This window comes from Gymnoscopelus braueri, assembly GCF_963280865.1.
Source record: "Gymnoscopelus braueri genome assembly, chromosome: 22".
Taxonomy (NCBI): Eukaryota; Metazoa; Chordata; class Actinopteri; order Myctophiformes; family Myctophidae; genus Gymnoscopelus; species Gymnoscopelus braueri.
Window position 1 is genome coordinate 46173365 of NC_137624.1, and position 21737 is coordinate 46195101.

At 41.0% G+C, this 21737-nt stretch overlaps 1 protein-coding gene across 4 annotated transcripts in view; it reads right to left on the minus strand.

Moving 5' to 3' along the window:
* Positions 1–21737, minus strand: part of LOC308078728 (NACHT, LRR and PYD domains-containing protein 1b allele 1-like) — a 496405-nt gene that overhangs the window by 418593 nt on the left and 56075 nt on the right. For 3 of the 4 annotated variants that reach the window (XR_013932568.1, XR_013932569.1, XM_080420038.1), the window contains exons 11-18: positions 20561–20610; positions 12518–13064; positions 9038–9088; positions 8626–8840; positions 6970–7208; positions 4197–4307; positions 3642–3783; positions 2271–2443 (exon numbers count right to left, since the gene is read on the minus strand). Coding sequence is in view for 2 of the 4 variants with exons in the window: in XM_080420038.1 (XP_080276164.1) it covers positions 2271–2443; positions 3642–3783; positions 4197–4307; positions 6970–7208; positions 8626–8840; positions 9038–9088; positions 12518–13064; positions 20561–20610 (1528 nt within the window). In the remaining 2 variants the exon portion in view is untranslated. The remainder of the gene's footprint in view (positions 1–2270; positions 2444–3641; positions 3784–4196; positions 4308–6969; positions 7209–8625; positions 8841–9037; positions 9089–12517; positions 13065–20560; positions 20611–21737) is intronic. The other variant, XM_080420037.1, reaches the window with a different exon arrangement.

Genomic DNA, 21737 nt, shown 5'->3' on the forward strand with positions numbered 1-21737 from the left:
TAAAACCTGCCAACCATACTTTTGTGAGCCCTCCTAGTTTTAAGACGTTGTACTTTTGTAGTTATTCTGTGATTCTGTGTGTCATGCTGTAGTTCATCATTGATGTGGATATTCTGTGATTCTGTGTGTCATGCTGTAGTTCATCATTGATGTGGATATTCTGTGATTCTGTGTGTCATGCTGTAGTTCATCATTGATGTGGATATTCTGTGATTCTGTGTGTCATGCTGTAGTTCATCATTTCGTGAGTGAGGTCTCAGTGCAGACGTTAGGAAGAAGGGGATACGTGAGTGAGGTCTCAGTGCAGACGTTAGGAAGAAGGGGATACGTGAGTGAGGTCTCAGTGCAGACGTTAGGAAGAAGGGGATACGTGAGTGAGGTCTCAGTGCAGACGTTAGGAAGAAGGGGATACGTGAGTGAGGTCTCAGTGCAGACGTTAGGAAGAAGGGGATACGTGAGTGAGGTCTCAGTGCAGACGTTAGGAAGAAGGGGATACGTGAGTGAGGTCTCAGTGCAGACGTTAGGAAGAAGGGGATACGTGAGTGAGGTCTCAGTGGAGACAATAGGAGAGAAGGCGTCTCAGTGGAGACATATGGGTGGGGTCTCAGTGGAGACATTAGGAGGGAAGGTAGTCTCAGTGGAGATAAGGGAAGAGGTCTAAGTGGAGACACTAGGAGAGAGGGTTTAGTGGGGACATAGGAGGAAGGAGTTGAACTAAGCATGTTTTGTTTTTCTTTGAGTTGCGTGGCGTGAAATCAAAATTTCTTAGAGGAGAAATGTTTGATCTTAAGGGGGGAGGTGTTATGACCCTATAGGGTCATATTAGGCCTATGTATTTTTCTGTGTTGCCCTGTGTATATCTTTTCCCTCATTGGTGTGTGTGAATGAGTGACTGATTGATTACCAGCTGGCGTGAATGAGTGGTGTCTGAATGTGAGTGGTTGGCTACCAGGTGGACCCTACTGATGATTGGCTCCTGTGACCAGGCTCACACATAAAGCTGCCTGTCTCAGTCTCCCTGAGGTCTTCCTCCATGCCAGTCTCCCAACCGCACCAGTCTAATGTTTTTAAGTGTTTTAGCCTGGCCAGTATTTTAGAAGTTTCAATGTTAACATGGTTAGTCTTGGTAAGGTAGGGGTGGGTGTCCTTTCTTTTGTGTTCTTTGTTTGATCAGATGTTTCTTTAGTTTATGTGAGGTAAGATATTTGTGCTTTGTTTTGGTTTGGTAAAGGTAAGAATAGGGTTTTGTTTTGAGTAGGATTTTATGTTCAGGTGCCCACCCTGAGGTAACTTATCCATGTTTTTTTGTAACTTGTAAAATAAAACTGTACTTTGGAGTTTTAAACTGGTGTTGGCTGTCTATATTTGGGAACTGGGTAGGAGGGAGTCCATTTTTGTGTTACACCTGGTGACCCCTAGGCCGGGTCGTAACAGAGGGCAATGTGAAAAGGGTGGCATGTCCTGCTCGGCCTAGTGGGAATGTGTGTGCAAATTTTCACGGAATCGCACGCTGCGTTCATGATTTGAGACATTTCTTTCAAAACGGACCAATCCTGCAAACTTTGGAAGCCAACCTTAGCCAATCAGGATGGAATATGAAATATCGGACAGATCCGACTTGATCAGATGACTATAGAGTTACTGTGTACCGATTTGCGTGATGTTTGGATAAAATCTGTAGGAGTAATATCCCAAAATGGGTTTTGCACAAATCGGCCTCCTGGTGGCGCTCCAGGGAGTGTGTGTGTGCACAATTTCGCAGCAACCGGGCCAACGGTGCCGGAGATTAGCTGGTAACACACGGACAGGACGGACGGACACACGGACAGGGGGTAAAACATACTCTCTCGCCATGCCTTTCGGCCTGGCGGAGACAAATATAGGATACTAGGATAGGAGGTAAACATCAAACCTAACATTGGTCTAAATAATAAAACATATAAATAACAAAGTATTATCTAAATATACATGTAAATAACATAGTATACAGCATCTGTGGAAAGAAAACAGCATGTATCTAAATATAATGCAACACAATAGACCACAAGGTATCCACTGAGGAAGTTACAAGTACAGACAAAACATCATCATCATCATCATCATCATCAGGCACATTGCAGAATGAAACACCAATGTGTTTTGTATTACAATGTATTACGATTGTATTTTTAATTAATTTAATTTAATTTTCATTATTTCCTTTTCTACATTCCCTGGTATTTAAAGGTTCAATCAGTGCAGTTATAATATGTAGAAGGATATATTCTGACCAGGAATGGAGGAGGGATGGAGCTCAGAGGATGATGCTTATGAAGTCCAGTGAACTGACAGGCAGAACACAGGTCATAGGAGTCAGGACACACTGTACACTTCCACCTGGTGCCCATAAGGCTTATGTCACAGCCATCACACCCAATACCAGGGTGCATCATGGAAGGATTCTCTGGAATACAAAAGATAACAATGAATTATCATAGATTTAGTAAAACAGTTTAAGTTCCTACATGGACCAGAATCCAGATAGACTGGAGCTCACTATAAACACAGTGACAGGCTTTGTCCTGATTATTACCATGAAAGGCTGTTTAAATGCCAACACAGTTTAAATGCTGTGTTTGCAACATGCTGGCTTTTTCATAACAGCAGTGATATTCACATTAGTGTGTTTCCTTTTTAAATGAGTTAACACGTTTGATGAGTTGTTACAACAACACCAACAGCAAATATGTCTGATCACTACTAATCCATGCTGGAACCACTACTTTAATCTGATCCACTGAATTATTTCACAGAGAAACCAAAGTGTTCTCAAACATGAGACCTTAAAGGTGTAACTTCTCCCAAAAATGACTTTTACTTTCCTATCAATGACTCACCCAGTGAATCATTGACTAGATGCAGCATTTGCAAAAACGAGAGAAGAAATGAGAAGAAAAAAATAATAATAACTGTTATTAAACTCTCAGAGTATAATATTTCAAAAACACCTGAATGTTTAACTTTTTTGTCTCTTGTTTTTCTATTCTTCATTCAGGGTGAAGGAAAGTGACAAAAACAACAACTTTCCATTCATTCAAGGCTTCACTGGGTGAGTAAGTAATAGAAAAAAGTAATTTTATGGTTTAATACTCCTTTAAGCCTGATTTACAGTTCAATACTGTAATATATAAATACTCTGTTACAAGTACAAGTCTGGAAATGTACTTGAGTTAAGTACAATAGTATTGGTATAAAAATTTACCTAAAGTACGAAAAGTAAAGGTACTCATAATGCAGAATGTCCCATTTCAAGTTTTCAAATGTATACATTGTATAAACATCTTTTGTAAATAGCAGATCTACAAGCTCACAATGTGTCTCATCGCAAAGCATTGTGAGGTTGTAGATCTGCTATTTTCAAATGGCCGAATGTTCCAGGTATTATATCTCCATGGGTCTCCAGAGTGACTGTCTTCATTACATGAACATAAAAGGATGTTTTATTTCTGTGCAAAAAGCTAAGCTTTGAGCACAACTTCCTCATGTCAATGTTATTATTATTTATTGACAGTTATTATGGGGAAGATATCATTTGAATATGACAAATATATTACACTACATTCCATAATTCAATTAAACTATATAGAATAACTAGTATTTACCTTGCAGGTAAACGTCTTGCTGCCAGACCAGGTTGTTCTCAGGTCCCAGTAATGTCAATGTGACACATTCTGCACCGAGATCCAACTCCACCTCAAATGCTGGATGGTAATTTGGGCCGTAGTTCAGATGATAAGTCACAGCCTGAACACAGAGATAGAGAGAGATCTGTACATATAGTGTTTTATATTGTGATGATACTGAATGTTTGGTGCTATTTTATATGTGATGAATTGAATACCTAGGACCCCTAAGGAAACAAGACCGCAGGGACTTTTTTGGTGTTATCCTTTTAGACAAAGTGTTTGACTGTACTTGTGCTGTTTTTACATTACTGTCTAATAAAATATTCAATCAAATCAATCAATCAATCAATCAATCAATCAATCAATCAATCAATCAATCGACTATTACTATTGTATTGTGTTACTGTAACAGGGAAAGTACTTGTAGTAATAATACTAGAACTGATAGTAGTAGCACTTGCAGTTGTAGTGTATGTTCCTGATTCAAATGACTTTACCATAACCTGAGGTTGTAGTTTTAATGTGTGATACCTGGGGTTGGACTTCAGATGAAGTACACTGCAGACTGTAGGCTTGGTTTGGGATGAGATCACAGAAGGGAGAGGCCTTGATGTGTTCATCCTCCTCATGTTGTATTTTCACCTACAATGACACCAACACAGTTTGACCAGATGGTTCAATCATAATGTCTGGTATTTGGGTAGATATGTCAGGCTGTGTACACAGGCTACTATCTGTTAAATCTATTATAGACTTTGACCTTGTATTTGTCTGTCACATCATTATCCTCATAGCATAATTGCCTAAGTCATATTTTGATAAGAAATGAAAAATGTACGTAGGCTAAAACAACATTATTGCCTTAACTGCCTTTATTTATATCTGCCTAACTCTACATTACATTACAGTCATTTAGCAGACGCTTTTATCCAAAGCGACTTACAATAAGTGTATTCAACATAGGTAGGGAACGAAAACTACTAATCACCAGAAGTCTTTAGTGCATTTTCTGCAAAAACAAGCAACCAAGAGTATACCTAGCGCTAAGGTAAAAGTGCAATATATCAGCTACCTATTTCCTTAAACAGATGAGACAAAATAGCTAAATCAAATGAGCATGAGCTAAAACAAATAAGTGTATCGACTAAACAAGATCCAATAAACAATACAGCAATAGAAAACAAGCGTTCGTACAACTAGTTAACAACAAGTAGGTCAGGCAGAGAGGAAGGGTAGTGTTTCCTGAAGAGGTGGGTTTTCAGTCTGCGGCGAAATATGGGCAGTGACTCTGCTGTCCTAACTCCTAACATCAGTGGGAAGTTCATTCCACCACTGTGGGGCCAGAACAGAAAAGAGTCGTGACCGTGTGGATCGGCCAGAAGGACCCTTGAGTGACGAGGCAATCAGTCGCCCCGAGGTGGCAGACCGAAGTGGTCGGGCAGGGGTGTAGGCATAACTCTACTCTCCTAACACTGCTGCAGTGGTGTAAAAACTAAAAAGTACTACGTTTTTTTACTTAAGTAAAAGTATCAATACTGCAATGTTGAAGTACTCTGTTACAAGTAAAAGTCCGGAATTAAAAACGTACTTGAGTAAAGGTACAAAAGTATTGGTATCATAATGTACTTAAAGTACCAAAAGTAGAAAGTACTCATTATGCAGAACGTCCCATTTCACAAGTTTTCAAATGTATACAATATATAAAGAATCCTTTGAAAATAGCAGATCTACAAGCTCACAATGCGTCGCATTGCGACGCATTGTGAGCTTGTAGATCTGCTATTTTCAAATGGCCGAAATGTAGATAGGGCTGAAGTGGTTAATGTGTGTTTTGTAATGATAATCAAAATCTACAAAGTAACTAGTAATTAAAGGTTTCAAATAATTGTAGTGGAGTAAAAGTTCAATATTTGCCTCTGAGATGTAGTGGAGTAGAAGTAAAAGTACTGAACATTTGAAATACTCAAGTAAGGTAAAAAAAATACCTTAAAATTGTACTTAACACATTGGGTGCCAGAGGTTTATTAAAATAGTATACGTTGAGTGCCAGCATTTCTTCCATCCACTTGCGTTATACGATTCGTGCTGTGAGAAGCCCCGACGCGGAAATGCATGTAAACAAAGCGTGCGTGCGAGACGGCGGAGGGTCCCGACTAACGCCTGGAACAATAATATTTCCAACGCGACCCTCCATTGCAGCGTGATCGCCGATCGAAAACGGCTCGTTTCCACCACATTAAAAAGAAATGGAGATATTAAGCTTTTAATCAAGGAGATAACATTGAAAACGCCGACCGGAAGGATTTTTGACATGGAGCCAGATCCAGCCTCTTCTTCTCAGAAAATGCTTGGGTGATGTCAAAGTTTCGTTTTAGCGCCCCACGTGGCCCACATGTATAAAAATAGAATTGGGTCAAAAACGGTCCGGACCGTTTTCGGCACTTCTCGTTTGGACCCTCAAAAACGGTCCGGACCGTTTTTGGCATTCAATGTGTTAAGTACAGTACTTGAGTAAATGCACGTAGTTACTTTACACCACTGCACTGCTGATTCATCCTGCCTTATTGCCTATGTTGTCAGCCTATCAGAATGCTTGTTACATTCAAAATCATTTCTGCACTGCTTCAAATGTTTGACTTAAAATCACGTTCTGCCTAAGTCATTTTGGAATGTAACAAGCATTCTGATAGGCTGAGGACATTGGTCAGGGGTAAGCAACCTTACACATGGGGGACAACATTGGCTCAGGAGAGGGTGATCACTCTGGTGTGAGAGAGGTTTTTTATTTTCAAATTAAATATTCAAAAAAGTTTAGTCAGTTAAATGAAGTCCCCTCACATCTATACAAATTACATCCTGCACATAATTCTATATTCATTCAAATATTTCTAAAGATGAGGAATTAAAAACAAAAGGTTGTTATGTAGGCCTATAGCCTATAGCCTATGGACAATCAAAATCAGTTTATATTTAATTGATGTGGTGTCATAATTAAACTTAACGTTGCTATGGCACACTGACTAGCAAGAAAATGAAAACATGGAACTTAACGTCAAAAAGGTTGCCGACCTGCAATATAGCACAATGAAGCAGCAGTGTTAGGAGAGTAGAGTTAGGCAGAAATGTCAATTTGGCCACAGTCAAAAACTGACTTAGGCAATTATGCTGTGAGGCTAACGACATACGTATGCCCACAGAACAGCTGCTGGTTGTCTTTAAAAAAAAAAATCTATTACATATTTTAGTATAATGAGTGTAAAGTGATGCAAACATTCTGAGATGTTAGCTACTTAACATGTTTTACCTCTTTGACAGGCACATTGCTGGGCAGCAGAAATACACTCAGAGTGTGTGTTTGTCTCGGTGGTTGAAGGAACAGCAGAACTCGAGCACATGTTGGTTTAAAGTTGTTGTGATTCCTCCACATCAGCCCATAGAGAGATGGATGGCTCACATTTACAACCACATGAGTCTGGGTCACTTCCTGTGGTTCTAAGAGCTTCAGCCCTTCCTCTGTGATGTGGGCCACACACAGATCAGCTCCTGTGACAAGATTTAGAAACAGTTTAGATTCAATTCGATGTAAACTAAACCTCAAAAGAAAGACAGAAATACTTAAATATATAATTAGTTGACTCAGGTTCCCCAGGGCTCTATACTTGGTCCGGTCCCTGTTTCCCTCTACACCAATAGCCGATCTACAAGCTCACAAGGTGTTGTGTTGTGATGTGAGTTTGTAGATTGTTTAATCAAATACAACATACAATTCTGGAATATTTTAAAATATATTGTCTTGTTATACTTGTTATGATTATGACGGTTATGAAGAGGCTTGGTGTAGGCTAGGTTTCTCTCCTGTGTGTGTGTGTGTGTGTGTGTGTGTGTGTGTGTGTGTGTGTGTGTGTGTGTGTGTGTGTGTGTCACACACACACACACACAACCCGTCCGTCATTCATCTGTGATCTGTAGCCATTTGTGCATGTGAGGCCGAACAGACATGTCGTACTGGATCTCTGCAAACATTTGATCTAACCTGTACATTTAGATGCTTACAGTTCCATCCTAACTCGGCCCTCTTGTGATCTATTGTTCTCAGCTAAGAGGGGGGGGGGGTGTTTTTATTATATTGTTTGAGCTTTGTTTTTCCGATAAAGGAAGTTGTATTTTGTTTTTGTGTGAAAGTAAGAGGTTATTGTTTTCTAGTTCTGTTTTGTTGTGAAGAGTCCTCCGCCCCTGGAGAGTTTGTAACCATATAATACAGAATAAAAGAAAAGATCGACAAGATCGAAAAAGTAAACTGTTTGGACGGCGGTTCTTGGGGGCTGGGAAGGGCGGTCTTCCACACCATATGTTGCGTCTCGGTTCCCCTAGGCCGGGGCGTAACAATACTGTGTCACTTTTTTAAGATATTCTTTGGGGCTTTTATGACTTTATTTTGACAGGACAGTAGGCTGACAGGAAATGGGGAGAGAGATGGGGGGGAGACATACAGCAAAGGTCGTCGGGAACGGGAGTCAAACTCACGACACGCTGTCAAGCTGGATTACCAGCGTATGTGGTATGCGCCTGGACCGCTAGGCCAGCGGACGCCCCAGACTGTGTCACTTTTAACCAGAAACTTTAAAATGATTGGATGAATAACTTTAGTTTCTACAGTGCCTTTATTCAAAGTGCTTTACAATGTGCATTACATTCAGTCATTCACACACTGATGGTGGAAGCAACCATGCAAAGTATAACACCCACAATTCAAACCTGGGTCTCCCGCACGGGAAGGGACACTAAAGCCAGACATCTAACCCACTTGCCTAAAGGTGAATCCCCCTTGGCCAGGGGGGATATTAGGCTTTTGCTCGTCAGTCAGAGACTCTAAGAAACTCTGCAACACAAGGCACCAACCTGCTCAAGAGGAGCAGTTAGGGGTTCAGTGTCTTGCTCAAGGACACGTTGACTGACTCACCAGGTGTGACGTCACAGTGTGGCAGGTGTAGCTGGCAGATAGACTCCTGAGGACACTGGATGTTAAACAGAGGACCTGCAGGAGTCCCTCCTGTTGACTGAAGCCATCTTTCATCCCACTGAACAGTCCTGTAGAGGACTTCTCCTTCTCCTGTTGTTTTAAACACCAACCCTGTCACACTGCAATGGAACAGTCCTGCCCAGGGGAACTTGTACCTGTGACACAAAACAAACATTTAGATTCATATAATTGACTTAGTTAAGTCTCATGTTGCCAAATTAATTTACAATCCCAGTGGTTGAATAGAATCAACATGTTAGTGGAAACAGGAAGACTCAACTGCGGTGAGTGATCAGCTGATGTTCTATGTCTATATAGGCAGATACCAACCAAACTGTTTAGGAGGAATTACCTGTATTCATTGGTTGTCTGTTCTGTGGTCACACTCGGTGAAAAACTGTTCCTGAGGTTGAGAGATACAACAAGAGATATGGTAAGAGATCAGAAACATTAAATAAAACAGCGTGTGTGTGTGTGTGTGTGTGTGTGTGTGTGTGTGTGTGTGTGTGTGTGTGTGTGTGTGTGTGTGTGTGTGTGTGTGTGTGTTCGTGTGCATGTGCGCGCGAGAGAGAGAGAAAATTATAATTCTTGGAGATTATATTGTTAGCTCCCTTTTTAACCACTTAAGCCATACACTTCTTTGTACAACAAATAGTGAAAGATGTGATGTGAGTTTGTAGATCTTCTATGTTAACTGTTCTTGCAATTATCAGTTTCCCAGAGCCTACCTTGATTTATTTTAAAAGAGCTTCCTCATTGAGGGACAAACTAGTACATAACTACCTCCTTCTAGAAAGGAATCTTTGATTAAGAGGCCCATTGTATCATTTAAATGTATGAAATGCCCACATTGTTCCAATGTAGAATAAACTCTTATTGATTTCAAAACCTGCAAAAGGTACAAGGTCAATGATTGTATTAATTGTAATACCACCTTTGTCATATACAGATGGATTAACCTGCACTTGTCCTGTGCTATGGGAGAGTCCTATGGGAGAACAAAACGCCTTGCAGAGCACAGATATACTATATGTACCAACAACCTAGATTACCCTTTAGCCAGGCACGTTAAGGTAATGACAATAGTAATGACACTCTTTTAGGCATTATAGGCATTGATCACATCAAACCCTTAACCAGAGGTGGAGATCGGCTTAGGAAATTAAATCAACGGGAACCTTATTGGATCCACTCCCTGGACGCACTCAGTCCTCCAGGTCTAAATGAGGCTTTATGCGTTTTATTTAGTTTTTTTTTTGCAGCTATATACTATACATATGTTTTTTCCCACAGTTTGTTTTACCTTTATACCATATTATTTTTAATTGTCTTCGCCAGGCCGAAAGGCATGGCGAGAGAGTATGTTTTACCCCCTGTCCGTCCGTCCGTCCGTGTGTCCGTGTGTGTGTGTGTGTGTGTGTGTCCGTCCTTCTGTCTGCGACCAGCTAATCTCCGCCACCGTTGGCCCTGTCGCTATGAAACCGCACACACACACTCCCTGGATACCACAGCAGAACCTCTGCCCCACATTTTTCAGATCAGCCCGTCATAGCACCACCATGAGGCCGACTTTTGCAAAACCCATTTTTTTACATTACTCCTACAGATTTTATCCAAACGTCATGCAAATCGGTACACAGTATCTCTATAGTCATGTGATCAACCCGGATCTGTCCGAGTTCCCATATTCCATCCTCATTGCCTATGGTTGGCTTCCAAGGTTTGCAGGATTGGTCCGTTTTGAACAAAATGCCTCAAATCATGAACGCAGCTTGCGATTTCCGTGAAATTTAACAAACACATTCCCACTAGGCCGAGGAAGAAATGCCACCCTTTTTCACATTGGCCTGTTATAGCGCCACCAGCAGGTCTAATTTAGCAAAACACATTTTTGGAAAAAAAATGCCTCAAATCATGAATGGAGTGTCCGATTTCCATGAACGACCTAAGAATAAATGGCACCCTTTTCACATTGGCCTATTATAGCGCCACCAGGAGGCCACAATAACGTACCTGACCTGGCGGAGACCTGTGCTCCGAGGAGCACTTTTTCTAGTTTTGTTTCTTTTGCTGCTGTTATGCTTTATATTTGTATGCATTTTTCTTTCTCTTCTTAATATAGCCACGCACTCATGTGCAATCCATAACATTCCTGTGTTATTCTCATATCCCTATCAGTGTGGTGCTCAGGCACACATTGTAGTTCTGGGTGTGTTTAGTACACTAATGGTGATTGACTAACGGTGCTTCATCTCTCATGTGTTCTGACATTATTTATGGACCTGTGTTTGTTTGTCAGTCTCATACTTGCCCTGATGAAGACCAGTTCTGGTTGAAACATGTTGGCTTTTTTACAACTTTGTAGACATGATTAAAGTACCTTTTTGCATTTATGCATTGTTTCTGGTGTAAGGTATGTTATTTATGTATTCATTAATTCATTAACTCATTCATTCATTAATTTTTAACACACCAACTTTTAAACTTTTGAGGTCCAGTCCTGGCAGTCATCCATATTGGGAGTTCAAAGGTCATTCAGTGGGTATACGTGTGTGTCATAAAAGCTGTATGTGTGTCAGAGGTGGAAAGTACATATACTCAAGTACTGTACTTAAGTACAGTTTTATGTTATACAATACTTCTACTCCACTACATCTCACAATACTTCTACACCACTACATCTCAGAAGCAAATATTACACTTTTTACTCCACTATGATGATTATGAATACAAAACATAAATTAACCAATTACAACACATTTTTTACTACAAATAGCAGATCTACAAGTTCACAACACATCACAATGTGACACGGTGTGAGCTTGTAGATCGGCTATTTTTGAAAAAGTTTGAAACATTTGAGTACTTTTGCTTTGATACTTTAAGTATAATATACTTAACTCTTTGCCAGAGTATTTTCATGATGTACTCACCCAGTGCCAAGCTATTTTCGAGTGATTTTCGTGTTTTTAGTAGTTTTAAAGTTGTCATAAAAGTTTAGATCCATATTTATCGATCGATTCACTGTGTGTTTCCGGAGCAGGAGTCTCTGACTATTGCTCCGGATGCAAAACATTGCACCCGGAGCTAGTGTCCCCTTCGCTACAGGCCGTTGGAAATACGCGTCTCCTCGGAAAAATGGACAAAAAAAAAAGAACAGAGATAAAGGCGAAAGAAAAAAAAAACTACAAAAATGGAGTCGACGGGAACGGAATGACGCTATATCCATTATTTCCGTATCCGTTTGTGCTTCAGTTTTACTGCTTCAAGATTAGACCGTGATCTTCTCTAAAATAACAACTACATGTTAAACTTCATAAATACTTCACATGAAAAATACAAGAAACATGAATGAGTTGAAGATCCTCAGAAAAGACATGTCAGTCTCTCTTTAACCACATGAACTCTAGTCTCTATTCTGGACAACATGTCATAATAGATACACATACAGTAAACATTCAGTTTTAACCCATTAAGACCTGAGGCCCATTCTACAAATGCCTTCTAAACCAGTAGTTCTCAATCTTTAAGGATTTTTTTTAAGAATCCCCAAAAATAGCAGATATACAAGCTCACGCCGAGCTTGTATATCTGCTGTCTTTGAATAGTCAACGCAAAAATCTAAAATGACACGGATGCTTTCCCATTTTTAATGGGTTAAAATAGCTGATCTACAAGCTCACAATGTGACATGCTGTGTGTGCTTTAATGTGTGTGTGTGTGTGTGTGTGTGTGTGTGTGTGTGTGTGTGTGTGTGTGTGTGTGTGTGTGTGTGTGTGTGTGTGTGTGTGTGTGTGTGTGTGTGTGTGTGTGTGTCCTCCATTCTACTTACTTCATCTGACACAGAGACACTGAGGAGGAGGGGTAAACAGAGAACCCAGGATAGAGAGCTTCAGTGAATGTGGACTGGAAAGTGTACAGGTGTGTTAATGAGTCAGAGGACACTCTGTAAAAACACAGAGTCCCAGCAGAACAGTCCAGATACACTGCTACTCTGTTGGAGCCAGAGGGACTGACAGGGAGGTAAGTGAATTTCTTATCGTGTTTGACAATGTATCCGTCACTGTATAGGTCACTCTGTTCCTGACAGTACAGTCTCCAGGACATGTCATTCCCTCCAAGCTCACAGTCATCACCACCTCCTCTCCTGTTGATTCTTCTGTAAGTCACTGCTATCATCACATGTCCACTCCACTCTACCTCCCAGTAACACCGTCCAGTCAGACCTTCTGTACACAGAACCTGTAGGTAGGAATCAAACCTGTCAGGATGAGCAGGATAGAACTGTTCCTCATCCATCCCTGTCACCTTTCTGTTGTTCTCAGACAGAGAGAGTTTTCTGTGTGCTGTGTTTGTGTCCAGTGTGAGATGATGGAAATCTGATAAAAACAACAACAACAACATAGTAAACATTAAAAACATCATCCACTGAGAGAGAGAGAGAGAGAGAGAGAGAGACTGCTTTAATGTGCACGAGTGGGTGCGTGCGTGCGTGTGTGCGTGTGTATAGAGAATTGAGGAGGAGACGGGAGGAGGAGGACACAAATCCAACCCTGATACTGGGTGTGTGTCTGTCTGTGTGTGCGTGCGTGCGTACGTGCGTGCGTGCGTGCGTGTTTGCGTGCGTGCAGTGGTGGAAGTACTCACATTCTTTACTTTATTAAAAGTATCAATGAAAATCTACAAGCTCACAACGTGTCGCAAAGCGGGTGAGATTGTAGATCGGATAATTTCAAATAGCCAAAAAATATATAGGGAAGTGGTTTACGCATGTTTTGTAATAATAATCATACAAAGTAACTACAAACTAAAGTTTGCAAACAATTGTAGTGGAGTAAAAGTACAATATAGGCTATAGTATGCTACTAAGATGTAGTGGAGTAGAAGCAGTGGTGGAAAAAGTACTCAAATGTTTTACTTAAGTAAAAGTATCAATACTGCAATGTAGAAGTACTCCGTTACAAGTAAAAGACCGAAATTCAAAATTTTCTTGAGTAAAAGTACGAAAGTATTGGTGTAAAAATGTACTTAAATGACCAAAAGTCGCGATGCGGCGCATTGTGAGCTTGTAGATCGGCTATTTTCAAATAGCCTATGTATAAAATAGGGCTAAAGTGGTTAATGTATGTTTTATAGTGTAATCATTTATATCTACAAAGTAACTAGTAACTAAAGTTTTCAAATAATTGTAGTGAAGTAAAAGTACAATATTTGCCTCTGAGATGTAGTGGAGTTTAAGTAAAAGTACTGAAAATTGGAAATACTCCAGTAAAGTAAAAGTACCTCAAAATTGTACTTAAGTACAGTACTTGAGTAAATGTACTTAGTTACTTTACACCACTGAGTAGAAGTAATGCCGTACCCGAAGGTATCATTCAAGAGAATAGCCTTTTCCGAACTTTCATGAACACTTTATGTTGAAAGAATTGCCCTCTGTGTATAAATCCATGATTTTAGTTCAAAATGCAAAATGTTTGCTTTAAAAATATATATTCAAAGATTTCCACACATTTACACAATAAAAAAAAGCGAATCTACAAGCTCATATCGTGGCATAAAGTGTCGTGCTATGAACTTGTATATCTGCTATTTTTGAATAGCCAACCAATGTGCTATAATCTAAAATGACACAGATCCCGGTAGCTCACAACGACGTGGTATGAGCTTGTAGATCGGCTATTTTCAGTGTGCGACACCATACTCAATTAAATAAAGGCAAGCCCTTAAATGGAAACCACACCCGGCCGGGCGCTCACATGTCCACAATCAAAAAGACGAGCAGACACGAGTGGTCCGTCTTAACTCTTTGACTGCCAGGAATTAATGAATTAATTCATCCATCTATCGTCCCCTTAACAGCGAAAACAGCGATTTTACTGAACCTTTGAAAAGTCATGGAATATTCTCTGTTACCTCCGTCCTCACGGATATCGGCTCAATACACACACAGGGGTGTCGTAGTAGAGGGAAAAAAATGTCCGGTCTTGATCCTCCATTCCAGAGCTATGGCTGTTTGAATGTAGCTTGTTTTTTGAAAAAGCAGAAAAACAACAGAAAGCCGAGAAAAATGGACTCTTATAAATCCTTTCAAATGAAAGGTGCCTAGAGTTTTTTTGTTGTGATCACATGATTTCTGGGTGTACTCTCCCCGCCCCCCCCACCAAAACGTTATAAGTCGTCCTTGGCAGTGAATGTGAGACAGGTATGTGTGGACAAAAAACTGAATATTATACTGTTCATTTATTTTATCAAGTAGGGGTCTCTGGGCTACATGACCAGTGTCTTGCATAACAAACACAACACTGTCAACAGCAAATGATCACTAATCTGCACAAACAATTTATCTTATGTATCTAATTCATCCAATTGTGTTCAGTGACACATTTTAGGTGTGATGGCAATTTATATGAACATTGCTGTTCATATATACACCCAAAGAAAATACATTACTACCCTATGAAATCATTAAAGTGGAAGTAAATTATAGTTATGTTAGAATGATATTCTTAGAATTAGATGAATTGTGCTAAATGTGTTTATATGCATGTATAAGTTGGATAAAGGTCATGTCAACAAGATAAGTACGTTTTAAGTGACAGTGGCCCTGAGAACTCACTTAACCCTGAGACTGGCGGGCCATGGGTGAAAATTCGTATAATGTATGTACTTTTCCACTGTCTGACATGAACTTTAGAAAACTGCATATATGCTTGCATAGTGAAACTTAGAGTGAAACTCACTCCCAGTTCCTGGCCAAGGCATCTAGACAGTAGATGCTTAGACTGCATCCCATGTTAGGGAGGATGTGCATTCCACAGGTGCACTGGACTCGACCCGTGGGATCCAAGGTCAACATTCAGCCCGCAAATCAGCACAGGGATGGGGCTGTCTGCCCACCCTGATAAAGAACTATGGTGGACCAACAGCGACTCCTGTTGATAATTTTATAATATGGATAGTATATAGGCTCCAGGGAAATGGTAGCGAGACTCAGACTTCATGAACTGAACTCGAGGCAACTTGTTGCTGCTTGTTGCAGTTAGTGGGAGCCCAGAGATCTCTGGTAAGTACATTTCTATATTCAATCTGTAATTATTTTAACTTACTGCTTAATTAATAAATACACTTAATTTTAACAGTCTTGTCTGCTCTTAATTTTACCAATACAGCGGACGCGTGGAGAGCGTGATCTGAAGGGTAACAAATTATTACATTGCACAATTTGTCTGTTGTTTTTAGCCCCAGTCTCCAACAGGTAGCCTCGGAAACCCATGCCTTTTTTTTTTTTTTCAAAAGAAAAAAAGGCTGGGCGAACTATGCAGGAACACTGGTCTTAGGACCTTGTTATCTCCTAACCAATCAGAGTGCAGAGGGGCGTCGCTCTAAATTTGGTGACGTCAGCGTGCTCCGTGCACAGGCCGGGGGGGGGGGGGGGGGAGGGGAGGGGAGGCGGGGACATAGATTGGTGAAGGAATAGGAAGCTCCGCAGGAATCCGCCGGCTGGGTTTGGATCCGCCCTTCAAGACCATCGATTGGGCTCGTTCTTTCAGTCTACCAACAGGTGACATCACATCACAAGACTATAAAGTACTATAAAGTACAAAAGAAAACCATACAGATTGATAACTAAACATCCTTTTCATGAACCCAAATGCATCCTTTTCATGAACCCAAATGCATCCTTTTCATGAACAACCCTAAAATGATGACATTCCAGGCTTGGTATCAGCACATTCTGTTGGACTGGAAGAAACCTTGTTTTAAAAAAAAAAAAAAATTGTGAAAAATGCACATGATTCATGTAAATCTTGTTTGAGATTCAAAACAAAAAGCTTAGGTCTTGGACTAGACTTGACTCGGGACTTGAGAGGAAAGACTTCAGTCACTACTTGGTCTTGCAAAACAGGGACTTCTCAACAGTAGCCTGGCCCCCTGCACCTCATATTATTTTTCAATTTAAATTTAGAGTAACCAATTATTTAGTACTCCCCTTTTCTCCCCAATTTAGTCGTTATGCCAATTGATTCCTCCACACACACATTTCTGTGTGTTGTCTCTGCTGTTGTATCCTACTGTCTCACCTGCCAGTGAGGAGCCTCCACGTCTTCCCAGTGGAGGCTCCTCACTGGGAGGAGTAGGACGAAGACTATGTCGTATGAGCCTTCGTCCTACTCCTCCCGCCCAACACTCCCTTCTGACAAGCTCCGCCCGTAGGAGTACATGCAGTGACAAATATCACCCTCCTCCTCCCCGCCCCGCTTCCGTCCCCTGGACACGGGCCAGTTGTGTTCACATAGACGCCCGACAAAGCCGGTTGCACCACGGTAGATTCGAACCCACAACCTCCATGGAGATGGGCAGGACCTTTACCACTGTGCCACCCGAGTGCTCAAGTATTTACATTTTTCAACACTTTATACTTCTACTCCATTACTTTTCAGAGGCAGCCGTTGTACTTTTTACTCCACTACAATAATTTGACAGCTTTCGTAACCAATTACTTTATAGATTTAGATTATGAATAATTAATGTCATTATTAATCAAAATCTTCCACAAGTATATAGCAGATCTACAAGCTTACGTATTGCGATGCAATGCGTTGTGAGCTTGCAAATCTGCAAGCTCATATCGTGGCATAAAGTGTCGTGCTATGAACTTGTATATCTGCTATTTTTGAATAGCCAACCAATGTGCTATAATCTAAAATGACACAGATCCCGGTAGCTCACAACGACGTGGTATGAGCTTGTAGATCGGCTATTTTCAGTGTGCGACACCATACTCAATTAAATAAAGGCAAGCCCTTAAATGGAAACCACACCCGGCCGGGCGCTCACATGTCCACAATCAAAAAGACGAGCAGACACGAGTGGTCCGTCTTAACTCTTTGACTGCCAGGAATTAATGAATTAATTCATCCATCTATCGTCCCCTTAACAGCGAAAACAGCGATTTTACTGAACCTTTGAAAAGTCATGGAATATTCTCTGTTACCTCCGTCCTCACGGATATCGGCTCAATACACACACAGGGGTGTCGTAGTAGAGGGAAAAAAATGTCCGGTCTTGATCCTCCATTCCAGAGCTATGGCTGTTTGAATGTAGCTTGTTTTTTGAAAAAGCAGAAAAACAACAGAAAGCCGAGAAAAATGGACTCTTATAAATCCTTTCAAATGAAAGGTGCCTAGAGTTTTTTTGTTGTGATCACATGATTTCTGGGTGTACTCTCCCCGCCCCCCCCACCAAAACGTTATAAGTCGTCCTTGGCAGTGAATGTGAGACAGGTATGTGTGGACAAAAAACTGAATATTATACTGTTCATTTATTTTATCAAGTAGGGGTCTCTGGGCTACATGACCAGTGTCTTGCATAACAAACACAACACTGTCAACAGCAAATGATCACTAATCTGCACAAACAATTTATCTTATGTATCTAATTCATCCAATTGTGTTCAGTGACACATTTTAGGTGTGATGGCAATTTATATGAACATTGCTGTTCATATATACACCCAAAGAAAATACATTACTACCCTATGAAATCATTAAAGTGGAAGTAAATTATAGTTATGTTAGAATGATATTCTTAGAATTAGATGAATTGTGCTAAATGTGTTTATATGCATGTATAAGTTGGATAAAGGTCATGTCAACAAGATAAGTACGTTTTAAGTGACAGTGGCCCTGAGAACTCACTTAACCCTGAGACTGGCGGGCCATGGGTGAAAATTCGTATAATGTATGTACTTTTCCACTGTCTGACATGAACTTTAGAAAACTGCATATATGCTTGCATAGTGAAACTTAGAGTGAAACTCACTCCCAGTTCCTGGCCAAGGCATCTAGACAGTAGATGCTTAGACTGCATCCCATGTTAGGGAGGATGTGCATTCCACAGGTGCACTGGACTCGACCCGTGGGATCCAAGGTCAACATTCAGCCCGCAAATCAGCACAGGGATGGGGCTGTCTGCCCACCCTGATAAAGAACTATGGTGGACCAACAGCGACTCCTGTTGATAATTTTATAATATGGATAGTATATAGGCTCCAGGGAAATGGTAGCGAGACTCAGACTTCATGAACTGAACTCGAGGCAACTTGTTGCTGCTTGTTGCAGTTAGTGGGAGCCCAGAGATCTCTGGTAAGTACATTTCTATATTCAATCTGTAATTATTTTAACTTACTGCTTAATTAATAAATACACTTAATTTTAACAGTCTTGTCTGCTCTTAATTTTACCAATACAGCGGACGCGTGGAGAGCGTGATCTGAAGGGTAACAAATTATTACATTGCACAATTTGTCTGTTGTTTTTAGCCCCAGTCTCCAACAGGTAGCCTCGGAAACCCATGCCTTTTTTTTTTTTTTCAAAAGAAAAAAAGGCTGGGCGAACTATGCAGGAACACTGGTCTTAGGACCTTGTTATCTCCTAACCAATCAGAGTGCAGAGGGGCGTCGCTCTAAATTTGGTGACGTCAGCGTGCTCCGTGCACAGGCCGGGGGGGGGGGGGGGGAGGGGAGGGGAGGCGGGGACATAGATTGGTGAAGGAATAGGAAGCTCCGCAGGAATCCGCCGGCTGGGTTTGGATCCGCCCTTCAAGACCATCGATTGGGCTCGTTCTTTCAGTCTACCAACAGGTGACATCACATCACAAGACTATAAAGTACTATAAAGTACAAAAGAAAACCATACAGATTGATAACTAAACATCCTTTTCATGAACCCAAATGCATCCTTTTCATGAACCCAAATGCATCCTTTTCATGAACAACCCTAAAATGATGACATTCCAGGCTTGGTATCAGCACATTCTGTTGGACTGGAAGAAACCTTGTTTTAAAAAAAAAAAAAAATTGTGAAAAATGCACATGATTCATGTAAATCTTGTTTGAGATTCAAAACAAAAAGCTTAGGTCTTGGACTAGACTTGACTCGGGACTTGAGAGGAAAGACTTCAGTCACTACTTGGTCTTGCAAAACAGGGACTTCTCAACAGTAGCCTGGCCCCCTGCACCTCATATTATTTTTCAATTTAAATTTAGAGTAACCAATTATTTAGTACTCCCCTTTTCTCCCCAATTTAGTCGTTATGCCAATTGATTCCTCCACACACACATTTCTGTGTGTTGTCTCTGCTGTTGTATCCTACTGTCTCACCTGCCAGTGAGGAGCCTCCACGTCTTCCCAGTGGAGGCTCCTCACTGGGAGGAGTAGGACGAAGACTATGTCGTATGAGCCTTCGTCCTACTCCTCCCGCCCAACACTCCCTTCTGACAAGCTCCGCCCGTAGGAGTACATGCAGTGACAAATATCACCCTCCTCCTCCCCGCCCCGCTTCCGTCCCCTGGACACGGGCCAGTTGTGTTCACATAGACGCCCGACAAAGCCGGTTGCACCACGGTAGATTCGAACCCACAACCTCCATGGAGATGGGCAGGACCTTTACCACTGTGCCACCCGAGTGCTCAAGTATTTACATTTTTCAACACTTTATACTTCTACTCCATTACTTTTCAGAGGCAGCCGTTGTACTTTTTACTCCACTACAATAATTTGACAGCTTTCGTAACCAATTACTTTATAGATTTAGATTATGAATAATTAATGTCATTATTAATCAAAATCTTCCACAAGTATATAGCAGATCTACAAGCTTACGTATTGCGATGCAATGCGTTGTGAGCTTGCAAATCTGAAATGCTAGGATTCAAGTGGACAATGAGATGGAAAGCCCAAAACGGGCTCACACTGTCACTTACCAAAAAGAGCAGATCTACAAGAGACAGACAGACAGACAGACAGACAGACAGACAGACAGACAGACAGACAGACAGACAGACAGACAGACAGACAGACAGACAGATACTCACATCTTCTATGGAGTTGAGGTTTAATCCAGTGTTCTCCTCCATGATCCACACTGTAGGAAGTAGAACAACAAGTCATCAACCACCAGCTGACACTAACCAACATGACTGTCAAAACAGAGAGATCCATGGAAACCAACCCAGCTCATAGAAAGATAAAATAAGCCCAGTCCAGCAGGGGCGAGACCACGGATGGGCCTGGGTAGGCCTGGGTCCACCCATTTATGGCTCGTGGCCACCCAAACTAATTTCTAATAAAATCAAAGAATATATATTTTTACATTTTAAAATACCATGTTAAGCAATGTTGATAACAGTAACTTCATTACAACAACTAAAATAACATAACATAATGTGGACCGCTGTGTGTGTGTGTGTGTGTGTGTGTGTGTGTGTGTGTGTGTGTGTGTGTGTGTGTGTGTGTGTGTGTGTGTTTTTGAGACATGATTGTGTGTTGTGATTTGGTGTTTCTAGAATGCGCCAGATTCAGTTTTCTTTGTTGTGTCTTTGTTTATGATTACACAAACGAGAAGTCTCTCTGAGAGTAGCCTAAATGTTAACCTCAGAATGCCAAAAAACAAACGTTGATTGGGGGGAAAAAAATAAAACAAAACTAGATTAGAGAAGCAGCAGCAGGTGCCAGATATTAACGCAGATACATACAGAATGTATTGTTGACCGTGGACCCCTCGGAGGAGTTGGAGCGGTGGCGGGGCAAACTCCATAACAACGCCCGCCCTTCAAGTTCCCCTCGATTATGGATTAATGCGTGATTGAAGACGTCAAAGGTCATAATGTAATTGTTTTGCCGAATGGCTTTTCATTGATTGTCCCCATGTTATCTGCTGTTATGCTATGGGTCGCTATCTTGCTTGTTAAGATTTGGAATATTGTTGCGACTTGTTGTTGTGCACTATGCAATATACTGTGAGAAGCGGGTGATGCCGATCATGCCGCTATATCCCCAGAGCTCCTGTATAATAAAGTCTGTCAGTGTGTGTGTGCGCTCACTTGCTACGAGTGACACTGACAAGTTACAAGTTGACACCAGCAGATTACCAACACAGTACTATATGGTGCTTGTAAAGGCTGGGAGAGTGTGTTGTTTTATTGTTGTGTGTGTTATAGTTTTGTATTTGGGAATATGAGTAGCAGTAGGCTAGATAGTGTATGTGTGTTT